The sequence below is a fragment of the Mustela lutreola genome, chromosome 5, assembly GCF_030435805.1.
Source record: "Mustela lutreola isolate mMusLut2 chromosome 5, mMusLut2.pri, whole genome shotgun sequence".
Lineage (NCBI taxonomy): Eukaryota > Metazoa > Chordata > Mammalia > Carnivora > Mustelidae > Mustela > Mustela lutreola.
Window position 1 is genome coordinate 136,256,533 of NC_081294.1, and position 12,374 is coordinate 136,268,906.

General features: G+C 45.3%; 1 protein-coding gene across 30 annotated transcripts in view; it reads left to right on the forward strand.

Moving 5' to 3' along the window:
* Positions 1 to 2,850: 2,850 nt before the first annotated feature.
* Positions 2,851 to 12,374, forward strand: part of FAM193B (family with sequence similarity 193 member B) — a 32,405-nt gene continuing 22,881 nt past the window's right edge. For 5 of the 30 annotated variants that reach the window (XM_059175694.1, XM_059175698.1, XM_059175695.1 and 2 more), the window contains exons 1-2: positions 3,130 to 4,186; positions 9,189 to 9,249. Coding sequence is in view for 16 of the 30 variants with exons in the window: in XM_059175678.1 (XP_059031661.1) it covers positions 2,914 to 3,123; positions 9,189 to 9,249 (271 nt within the window). In the remaining 14 variants the exon portion in view is untranslated. The other 25 variants (XR_009354089.1, XR_009354090.1, XR_009354088.1 and 22 more) reach the window with 14 other exon arrangements.

Sequence of the window (12,374 nt, forward strand, 5' to 3'; positions counted from 1 at the left end):
GCTCGGGTCACATGATAACCTGGTATGCCATGGTCAGGCAACCAATTTCACCAGACCCCTGGAGCAAGCCAGGAGCATCTCAAAAGGAGAATAACTATTTGCCAAAGGAGGGTATAACTTTGTTCCAAAATCCGATGCCTAGTATAAGGACCAAAGGTAGAACTACTTACTCTGCAAGCTGATCCAATAAGAAAACCTCCCCTCCTCATATGGTCCCCCATAAAGCTGACAGCTTTCAAGTGATGCAGTAATAGGTAAAAATAATTAAATACAGCGTATTTTACCATTCAAGTCTAAAGAAGCCCACCAAGTATGGTACCTGCTTATTAGTGATAGGGAGTATGATGTACGGCAACCTGTCCTTCATTTTAGGACAGACCCCTGGATAAGTGTAGATAGTGGAGAGACCCCTGGATAGTGTAGATAGTGGAGAGACCGCTGCATATTTGTTTTTTAAATTTATTTATTTGAAAGAGAGAGAGTGAACATGAGCGGGGAGGGGCAAAGGGAGGGAGAGAGCATCCCAAGTGGAATCCACACTGAGCACAGAGCCCAATGCAGGGCTTGATCTCAGGATCCTGAGATCACAACCTGAGTTGAAACCAAGAGTTGAAACACTTAACTGACTATGCCCCCTAGACACCCCTGCAGACAGACCACTGTTTGTGAGATTTATTATCTGCCTTCCAGCACACACATCATGCTTACCAAGTCATCTGGGGCCTCTCCTACTTCCTGTTCTCAAGGTCCATCAGAATGATGTCATCAGTGTCACAGTAGTTTAGCCTGGTAGCCCAAGGAATGGCGATTTGGTCAAAACTTCCCATAAAGTAAGTGTGTGTTCAGAGAGTGAGATACCCCTGAAGCAAGGCAGTAAAGGTTTACTATGAGGAACACAGACTATTTCTAAAATTTGGTATAGAAGGAAAAGCATTTACTAGACCCATAGTTGTCAATTAGAGGCCAACAACTGTACCCATATGTTCCAAGAATGATCACTCTGAAAAAGTGCCCACACCTGGGGTCCTTACCAGAATAAGTTTGCCAGAATGCTCTGTCATTCTTCAGGACCATCTATCTTCTCCATCAATAAAAGAGAATGTGGCATACACACACACACACACAGACCCACACACACACATGTATACATATATATGTGAAAGAAATATATATAAAATACGTCTGTATAAGAACATATATTACATACGTAGTGTATGTGTACAATATATATAAAGGAATATATGAATATATTCATCCTTAAAAAAGAAGAAAATCCTGTCATTTCCAACAACATGGATGGCTCTAGAGGACACTCTGCAAAGTGAAATAAGCCCGTCACAAAAAGACAAATATTGCATGATCTCACTTATATGTGGAATATGTTAAAAAAAAAAAAAAAAAAAAAAAAAAGCTGAACTCATAGTAACAGAAAGAATAGTGGTTACCAGAAGCTGGGTCTGAAGAAAAAGAGGTTGGGTTTTGTTTGGGTTGTTTCATTTTTTGGTTTTTGTTGTTGTTTTTGTTTTTTAAAGTAGAATGGTGGTTGCCAGTGGCTGTGGGAAAGGAGAACGAGGAGTTATTTAATGAGTACGGAGTTTCAGTTTTGCGAGATGAAAAGAGCTCTGGAGAGGGATGGCAGTAATAGTTGTACCCAACGAGAATGTACTTAATACCACTGAACTATATGCTTAAAAATGGTTAGATCTTTAAGTTTTATGTTAGGCACTTTTTAACACGATAAAAATAAATGGGAAAAAATACTATCTATCTTCTATCCCGGCCAAACTAAGAAGTAATGTTCATGTAGTGGGAATCACTCTGAATTCTTTAAATCTTTGATGATGGCACTAATCCCTAGAAAGAGATGAAGTATTTTTCATTTACGTTCTTGCTAGTTAAGGAAAGCTCCAGGGCCATGTAGCCCTTCTTCTCAAAATAGCCCTTGTTCCCATTAATTAGGCTAATGTCATAATTCTGCTCTGCTGATGATTATCAATAGCAACTGTACATATAACAGCCATATAGTTTCAGGGTACCAATGGTCCTGGCATGAGAGATTGGGCTCAAAACTTTTTCTAAAATTTGTACCATGTGCGTGTCTCCTATGTTCAAAAAAAGAGAGGGGGATACTCATTTTAACAATTAAATACGTAATTATCACATTTTTAAAATGTTCCTTTGCGTATCACTCAAAATCCTTTCCTGTACATACAACTTTTGCGGAAATACTGACCTAGTATTTGCCCCAGTCATCTCCTCTTCATCACCCTAGTTGTAACCGTGTATTTAACGGTCCACTTTCTCCACCAGACTTGTGGGGCAGGAGCGGAGTCTGAGCTCTGCTGTCCCAAGCACAGAACGCTAGACTCCCCAGTCGACCACACGTTGCAAATAAAGACCTAGACCATTACTTCATCTCTTTCCCCTCCGGCGGTCCACGAGACCTTGAGTTCTGGCTGGCTGATGCTGAGTTCCCGCTTCGCCTTCTGCAAGCCTTGATTTTCTCCCCTGCAAAATGGGAATGACCGTACCTGCCTCGCCGGGTGAGTGCGAGGAGTCGGAGGGTGGGTGTGAAAGTACTCTAGAAATTCACTCATTCATTCATCCACTTAACAATTACTAAGCGCCCAGGGCCGGGCAGCACGGTTCCCACAGCGACCACCCTTGCCGGGCGCAGGTCGCACCGGGTTCTCACAGTCGGAGAACTCAGGTGACCTTATTCAAAATGGCGCAGGCAGCCTCCTCGGGGGCTAGTGCGGCGGCGCGGACGCCGCGCCCTATGACCTGCTGGCAGCAGCAGAGGGGGGAGCCGGGCGCCGCCATATTGGCTGTTGTCCTGCGAGGGGAGCGGCGGCGGCGGCGGCGGCGGCGGCGGCGGCGCGAGTGGAGCGAGGGAGCGGCGCGAGCAGCAGCATGACTCGGAGGCGGAGCAGGCCGAGCGGCGGCGCGGGCCGGCGCGAGCGGATGCGGGCCGCGGGGCAGCAGAAGCCCCAGGCTCCCGAGCCCCCGCCGCCGCCGAGCCTGGAAGCGGGAGCGGGTGCAGGGCCCTCGGAGGCTCCCGTGGAACCGGACCGCGACGGCCCCAGGGAGGAGGACGAGCCCAAGTTGGCGCCTGGACCGCAGGTAGGAGCGAGCTAGGGGAGTCCGGCTGCTCTGGCACTTTCACCTCCCGGGAGCGGGGCCGGGGTGAGCTTGGGGATGGACCATCCTCCACTGGCTGGGGCTGAGGCGGGAGTGGAGGCTGGACCCTTCTCTCCAAGCCGAAGCGTGGTCCGTCCTGTCCTGTGTCCAGGGCTGCCTGCCCTCTCCCGCCGCCTCCGGGCTGGAGCAAGGGCTTAAACCTTCTGGTCGTATATCCACACTGGGACTGGGCTCTGCTCCTGAGGCCACAGCTCAGCTCTCTGCCCTTCACCTCCCCCTGGGCCCACCTGCTCCCCCACCTACCCACAGGCTGGGGCGCTGTGCCCTGGAAGGCTGCAGCCTCTTCCCTCTCCCCACCCCGGGAGCGGCCCCACCCTTTCCCCTTACTGCCTGCAGCCACTGCCCCCTGAGCAGCTGTGTGCCCCCAGCACGTCTCCAGTGGCCTCCCGCTTCTCCCTGCCCAGCCGAGCAGTTGGAGCAGCCAGTCAGGCCGCCCAGAAGACTATTTGGTGGGGCTCCTGCGCTGAAGCATAAATTAGCAAAGCCTGCCCTTTCTTCCCTCTCTACCTCTGACCCCACAAGGTGGCCTACCCCAACCCTCGGACCCCCGGCTTTGGTGAATCCTGCTAAGAGTGAGCAGTAGCAGGACTCAGCAAAGCTTCCAGCTTGCCACCTGGAAGAAGGTCACTTTCTTTTGAGCAAAGGAGATAATGGGAGGTACCCTACCAGTGTTCCTGAGAGCCCGGGGTGGCACAAACCACAGCTGCTCTGGGAGGGTTGTGGCACCTGGGGCTGGGTGGCTCGCCCTAAGCTTGCTCTGACGAAAGAGTTTTGAGTTGGTCTTTTGGCTGAGCCTGCCAAGGAAGGCAGGCTCCTGCAGGAGTCTTGGAGGGTCGGATGCAGCGCCGGATGAGGATGAGGCGTGGCGGAAGATGCGTTTGGCTCTGCAGACACTGCATCGGGCAGCAGGGGACTCTGGGAGGCTGGTGCAGCCAGAAGGCATGGCTCTTGACAGCCTTCTAGTAGAATCTCTGGAATTGTGCATGTGAGTGGGGATGCCATTTGGGGAACCATTCCCAGAAAGCCTTCCCTGCCTTCCCAATTGCGTCAGGTGCCCCCTTTGTGCCCATAGACCCCTGTGCCTCCTTTGGTAGCACTCCCCATTCTTCATGGAGACATTCTGTTGATGTATCTGTTCCCTGCACTGCACTGTGAACTCCACAGGGGCACGGACTATGTCATCTATCTCTTATCCTCCATGCCTAGCCCTGGGCCTTGCTGACACTGAGTAGAAATAACTAGGTGAATGAGAGAGAATGAATCCGTTGAGGACCTGCACTTATTGTAACCCAGTTTTGATGCTGGTATCCTTTGTGTTTCAGATCACAATAAGATTTTTAATTAATGAAAATGTCACCACTTATTGAGTGTCAGAAGGCCCACCTTCACCCTGAGCCCCGACCCTGGGAATCAGCTCCCCTGTTTGGACCCCACCCTTGCCTGGTCTAACTTTAGACCCTGAACCTGCTTCCCCTTCTAGCTTTCCTCTTTCTCTTCTCTGGGCCACCCTGGGAATGCTATTATCCAAAAGGGGAGCATTAAGGTAGGGAGAGCCAGGGGAGCTATTGTCTTCTCTCCTTCTCACTCACCAGCAACACTTTAAGGTCCCCTTCCACTTAGCTAGGTTATAGTATTCATGGCCAGAATTTTGGATAATGGCTTAAGTATTTAGTTTTTATTTAGGACACAGCTTTCCTAAGAACTGTAAGCTTCATTATCTGCTCCACTGCTTGACCTGCCAGTTCATTAATTTATTAGTGCCAGATGCTTTATATATACTTCGAATCTTTTCACCACCCCTGTTCTTTCCTCAGTATTTAATATAGTTGTGATGAGTTAACTATTGGTTTAGTTATTGGTCTGCTTTTACTGCATAAACTCTGAGAGTGCAGGAACCACGTCAGTCACTCTTGTACCCCTATGTCTGTGGTTAACAGATGTTTAATGAATGAACTGAAAGATATAAATACTATTTCCCCATTTTTCAGATGAAGAAACAGAAACTCAGAGCAAGAAAACATTTGCTCATATAACTTCCACCATAGGTCTCAGTGCCTTCTGCCCTCCAAAAAAAGGATACTCTTTTTTGTACTGTGCAGGGTTTAACAAGGCCTTTTTTTTTTTTTTTTTTTTTTAAATATACTATAGCCACAAAGAGGTGAAACAAACTGATGAACTCTCTTCTGATTGTATCCCACTTTTTTGCTGGGGAGGGGGTTTCTTAATCCAGAAGCAGGCTTTTGTGCCCTGGTGAAAAGCACCTGCTGAAAGGGTTGGGGTCCTTGTTCTGCCCACTAGCAAGCCTTTGATGAGGATCTCTGTCTCCCACTGCCACTTAAAATTCTCTGTGTACACAGAGTGGGCACGTAAGGTGAAACTCTGTGTTGCATGCCAAACTGAAGCCAAAGACAGCAAATAGGACTACTTGTAGTCCACAGACACACGTTCTGAAGCCCCACGTCACACATTGTTTTATTTTTATTTTAATTTAAGCCAATTTTTTAAAAAACCATAAGATTCCTACAAACTGGATTTGTGCCATTTCTTAAAACTCTAAAAATCTGGTGTTGCTGGGCCCACATTTCTGTAAGACAGTAATCTGCAGTCTCTGAATAGTGTCTGCCCCTAATATGAAGGACACCTGATCTGTGCCAGGCCCTGGGTTAGCTGGGAATGCAGAAGTGAATCAGATGTGGTCCCTGCCCACAAAGGGCTCATGGTCCAGAGAACACGTATACAGTAATTGAGTTAGGCTGGAAGAGCCAGGATTCCTGAGTTCAGGTTTGAAGGCCACTCTGGTTCCATCCTGTCCCCTTTGCTCATTTGCATAATTTGTTCACATTTAAATGCAGAACCTTAAGCTGGCCTATTTGGGATCCCAAAAGCCCTTCCAGTTGTTTGAGGTCACTAAACTGCATTGATCTGTTTACTTAAACAATCCAAATCCTCATTTACTAAATAAGACTAAAACAGTTACTACCTTATTAACAAAGGAAAAAAAAAAAGAAAGAAAAACAACTCACAAAGCAGCTGAATAAGGCAGTAGTGAGAAATAGTGTTTAGTATTCCAGACTTGGGGTGTACTCCCAAGCTCAGTCTCTAACTTTGTGACTCTGGGCATGTTTTTTCCTCTTCTGAGCCTCATCAGCAATGTCATGAGAGAATGTGGAGCAACCCACGTAGCACCAAGTACATCGAGGCTCCTGAGGCAAGAGCAGGAGTCGGAGATAGTTGGAACTGTGCCAGATGGCCATCCAAAGCCTGAGTGTTCTCACCTGCCAGTTCTGCTGTCTGTCTTTTGGCCTCTCTTGGACCGCTCAGCCTGCAGTCCAGGTGCATATTCAGTAAACCCTCAGGAGACTTGCCAGACTGTAAACCAGCAGTTGGAGCTGGTTGAGCTCATCTTGTCCTTCCCATCTCTCATCTTTCTACAGCACCTGCTGAGACCTGCCCAGCCCAGTTTAAAGAGACTCTAGAGACCTGGTTCCCCACTGCTCAGAGTTAAACCTGCTCCCTCAAGAGACTGGAGCAGAGGATCAGTCAATATCTTTATTGAAACCATCTCATTATGTTTAATCCACTCAGCAAGCATTATGACCTTTATTTTGGGCACACAGATGAATAAGATAGTTGCTCTAACCAGAGACCTCTCTCAAAATCACTGCAAACCCAGTCTAGACACTTTCATTGCAAGTAATGATATGGGCAGTGGCGGGTGGGGAAACCCTGCCACCTCTGGTTCTTCTCTGTAAGCCAGTAGAGATTCTCTATGTAGAAATGCTAAAAGGCCTTTGAAGATGAAGACTTACTTGCTAAGATTGCTTAATTTTTAAATTCCTTAAAAAGTTTTTATTTTTTAAAAAAGTTTATTTTTAATTTTCTTAAAATGTCCCAGATCTATAAACTTAATATCTGGTATTAAATAGCCTATTAATATCCTGACACCTTTATATCCTGAACCTAGAAGTTTTGAGAGCAAGGGCTATGTTTTAATTTATTTGTGGGGTATTCATTGTACATGGTCCTTATGTGCTCAATAAGTGGCTGTTAAACCAAAGTATAATAAAAGAAGTAAAAGTGAGGTTTCTTCCACTTTGTTCTTCCCAGCCTCTACTGCTGGGCAGGGCTGGCCATCATTCATTCATTTAGGCCCATTACACACACACCACACCCAGTCTCCCTCTCACCTGACCTGGTGTTAATTTATTCTGCAAACACTAATGGATGCCTGATCTGTGCCAGGCCCTGGGCTAGCTGGGGATGCAAAGGTGAATCAGTCCCTGCCCACGTGTATTTATTAATTGTAGTTGGGCTACAATCGAGTGAAGGTTCAAGTCTTAGATCCTAGTACATGGCCTTTGGAAGAGTTTTAGCCTTTTTAGTTTGTTTTCTCCTATGTGTGACAGTGGTGCCAGGTTCCCTTTAGGGCAGCAAGTACTGTATGTCAAGCACTTAGCACAAGTGGCAGTCATGATTATTACAGATACTTGGTATGGGAGATGCACAGAAATAATAGTCCAGAGAAGGCTTCTCAGAACTAATGTTTCAAGGTTGAGTAGCAGTTCCTTTAGAAGGGATGGTGGGAGAAAATATCTAAACAAAAAAAGACCCAGAGGCGAGAACTGCCCAACTCAGGTAGAGTAGCATGCGGTCAGGCTGGAGAGGTTATCAAGGTTCTACAAAACCACACCAAGAAGTTTGGGCTTTATCCTGCAGGCAGTGAAGAATCAGTGAAAGCTTCTAAATAAGAAAGTGAACATGATGTTCTTGGGTAAATTCGTTGAGAGCATGAAAGGAAGCCATCTCAGTGCAAGAAGCAGCTGTGATTGCTTGATTCTACCTCTCCCTCACCCCAGCCTAACTAATCATCAGATCCCCGGTGCTTTGCTGGACCCTGTCCCAGACCTACAGAATCAGAGTCTCTAGGTCTGGAGCCCAGGAATCTGTGGTTGCTAAACCTCCCAAAGTGATTCTATTGTGTGGCTGGGTCTGGGAAATGCTGAGTTGAGGGCGGCATGGGGAAGCTTTGCAGAAGCCTAGGATGTTTTTCAAAGAATGAGGCTTCCCAGAGAGGGGAGCTTTTCCATAAGCAGGAATAGAAACAGCCTTAGTTTTAAAAACAAAACAGACTTTCCCCAGTTTTCCATTTGTTGCCCCATAAAGCTATTCTGCAACTGCTAATCTTCCTTTGTGTGTCCAAACACTTACCTATGCCCATTTGGTGCTACCATCTCTGCTGAACAGTTGGGATGCAGTAAATCATGAGGCACAGGTCCTGCCCTTCGGTGTCTTAGTGTTCTGGGGAAGACAGATTTCAAAAACAGATACATAGATGATAAGCTCTATTCAAGAGGTACATAAGAAATTTTAGGACATTCCACAGCAAAGCACAGTTTATTCTGCCTATGGACTTAGGAGGAGGTAACACTCAAATTGTGCAAGGAAGAGGCAGAGGGAAAAGCATGAGTGAAGATATAAGTGCTTTATGTATTTGAGGAGAGAAACAGATATTAGGGAAAGGAATGGTTAATGATTCTTCTGGCAGGATGTGCAGAGCAGAAAAGGACTGAGGAGAGGAGGTCTTACATCTCGGGAAAGGCCCTGTGTTTGTACCCTTTGGTTCTGTCCCCATGGTTCCCCCCCATCCTTCAACCTATAGGTAGATGAACTTGCTACAGTCCTAGACCATATCCCTTTAGACCCTCCTCAAGGCTCTCAGCTCTCCAGCTCCCTTTGTGGTTCCCCCTCCATTCTGAAATGAATAGACCTCTTCATCTACTCTGAAAAGTGATAAAGGGAAACTGAGGCAAAAAGAAGGGCCCTAAAATACTGAAGGATCTTACTAGGAAGTTGTAGCCATAAATTGTGGATGGGAGGGTACAAAGGGGCCTTGAAGGTCACCTGTCTAGTCCTCTGTCCTGTGCTTCAAGTAATAACTTTGGATTGGGCAAGTCTCACTTAGTAAGTTTCCCTGTCATTTCTTCCAGGACAGAAGAGGAAAGAAACTAACGGGTATTGAGCACCTACTGTGTGCCAGGCCCAGGCCAGGTACTTTACATAATTTATTTCCTTCTGTCCTCACAACTTTGTGAAGTATGGTTTTATTCTCATTTCATAAATGAGGAAATTGAGGCTCAAAGAAATTGAGTAATAATTCAAGATCATACTGAAATGGCAGAACTCGGATTTGAACTTGCAACAGTATGTCTCCAAAGTTCATACTCTTCCACCCATAAGAAACCTGTACTGGGGTGACAGAGTAGGTAATAACGGTTTGCCTGAAATTCTAGGTTGATAATAGTAGTTTACACCTTCTGGTGGCTGATTGCACCCAGGAAGCAGGTTCAACAGGTGAGCCAGCCTGGGGGGCAGCGGGGAGGCCACTGGGGTCAGAGAGACTCGCTGCCCTATCCTTGACTGAGCTTGTACAACCAGAGAGTATTCTCCACAAACCAGCTAGTATAAAACAGCTGTTCTTTCAGGAAGGCACTGAGCCAACAGCCTGAGTGGGAGTTTGGGTGAAAGCTCCAGGGCATTGTGGTACAGTTATATGACCTCCTTAAGTATTAACTTTAGCACTGATACCCTTTTATCAGTGACCCAGAGTGACAGCTATGCTGTTGGCATAGCATACCCAGGAAAGGACTGTCTTTAGAGTCTGTCCTTTGTGTAGAGCAACTGAAGTGGAGCCAGGTGGGCTTTAAGCATTTGTTCATTTATTCAGTCAGTGTCTGCTATGTGTCCAGTCCACGCCAAGCCTAGGTTCTTGGGCACACTTAAATGACCAGGATGTACTCCCTGCCCCCAAATGGGAGTTCTCATTCCTCCAGGGGTTTGAGGCAGACAGAATATGTCTGTGGCACAGTATAATAGGTGCTATAGTAAAAGAATTATTTCTCCTTAGCCTGGTCCAGCAAAAACTGCATTATCCTTTTACCAAGATCTCAGGGGCATGAGTACAAATTTGCTTAGGAGTAGAACTGAGATACTGAGGCTTTCAGGGCAAGGTGTGTTGGAGGAGCTGTATAAATGGAACCTGAGATTGTTGGGTGTTGCACATGGAAGTGAAACACAGAGAGGTCACCTGGGGCCAAGAAATGAAACGCAGGGGCCAGAAGGTGTCATGGTAGTGAGTGCAACCAGAAAGGAGCCAGGAGATTAAAGAGAGACCAGGGTAGGAAAGAGGAGCTAAAGGAAGGAGTTCCTCAAACTGGATAAGTATGTGAGAAGGCACATAATAAGCTTACATAAACTAGAGAAGCCTAGTGTCCTGGTTGGACGGTTGTTTTCATTTGTGTATTACTTTGTTATGTTAGTTTTAATTGGGTGTCATTGTAATTTGTGTTCCTGCCTGATTCTCCAAAATGAAGCATCTGGGCGTTTGGGAGTATTGACAACCCCATGCAAGAACCTGCCTGGTTTAAGCATGTGTTCTTGGGCAGGGATTCTGTATCATTTGATGTTTCCCAGCACCTAGTACAATGAGAATGGGCTCTGAGCATGTTCATTGAATGAGGGAAGGAATGGGTGAATGGAAAAGTAAGTGGCAATGACTGGGCTGATGAGCTTTGCTAGGCTAGGGATTAGTCATTTTTCTCTGCTTCTAGAAGGAAATTTTGGCTGCTTCTGTTGTCCTCTGTCTGCCTTGGTGACAGGGAGGCTCTTGGAGTTGGGTGCCTTGAGAATAGAGTGCTCTAATGGGATCATTTCAGAATAGAACTTGGAAGCTATTGCAGGGCCACTGGTTAGATACAGCACACGTCTTGGGGGAATCCTCTGCAAATGTACACAAACTCTTGGGGTTAAAAGGACTCCATGAGAGGAATGAGAGCAGGTTTAGTGCTGGATATTAGATCCACCTTCAGAGCAGACCTTGATAGCTGCCTGTTCTGGTGACCTGGATTATTCCCCAGCAATTCCCAAATTGTGGACAGAAAGGTGAAATGGAAAATTTATTCATGCCTCCAAAGAGCTATCCAGATGTGCCAGAAACGCTATCATTCTTCATAGTGACTGTTGCTCAATGTGCACCCGCCAGATGACAGGAGCCTTTAGAGGCTTTACATTAGCAGTTCTCAAAGTGTTTGGTCTGAGGCCCTTTTACACTCCTAAAAATTACTGGGGACCCAAAAGGACTTTCTTTTGTTGGTTTTATCTATTGGTACTTACCAAATTAAGTATTAAAACTGAGAAAGCTTAAAAATATTTTAACTAATTTTTTAAGAATAACAATATTAAGCCTATCATGTTAACATGAATATTTTTTTAATGAAAAATACATTTTCCAAAAAAAATAGAAGAATGGTCTCATTTTCATTTTTTCAAATTTCCTTGTCTGGCTTAATAAAAAGAAGCTGATGCTCATATATGTTTCTGTATCCCGTCTGTTGCAGTACATTGTTTTGAAGTATATTTTAAAAATCTAGCCCCAAATAGATAATGTAGTTGGAAATGGAAGGAGTATTTTAATAGTCTTTTCAGGTGATTGCTGATCTTTGCAATATGGAATCTGAGACCATATCAATGAAGTCTTTATACTCATTTACATTGAAATTTGTCGGTTTATCTAGCACCTTGAAGGGATTTATTTTATTTTTTTTAATTTTTATTTTTTTAACCAGTGCATGTTTCTAAAACATGATGCTTTGCTCATTTGGAAAATAGGCTCACTGAGTTATGTGGCTCTTCCAAATGTTTTTCCATTTCATTTTACAGTGTCAAAAGAATATATCTGTTAATATCACTGTCATTTTTACCAGAAAAGTCTTTAAGTATTGGGAAGCTGTTAAGTTCATGATGATGGATACAAAATTCTAATATCCAAATTTCCAGAATTCTGATTTTTGCCTGAAAGCTTGAATTTTGCCATTGGCCACAAATAAGAAGTTTGTTTTCCTTGAAGTGACAGGCTCGTTTTGTTCATTTTTTGAGAAAATGACTGGCAGTTTCCTAGTCTGAATAACCCACTTGTCAGTCATTCTTTCAAGTAAAAATGATGTTCCGTGAGAAAAATAGGCTTCCTTTTCCTTTGATTTTAACTATTCTTCTCCAGGAAAATCTAGATTATCACAGCATAATGTTTCTCAGGCCAAGACAGAAAAGTTTGGGGCCTGGTCAAGAGAGGGAGCAGAGATAATGATTGTAATGACTGCACACACCACCCCCCTGGGCTG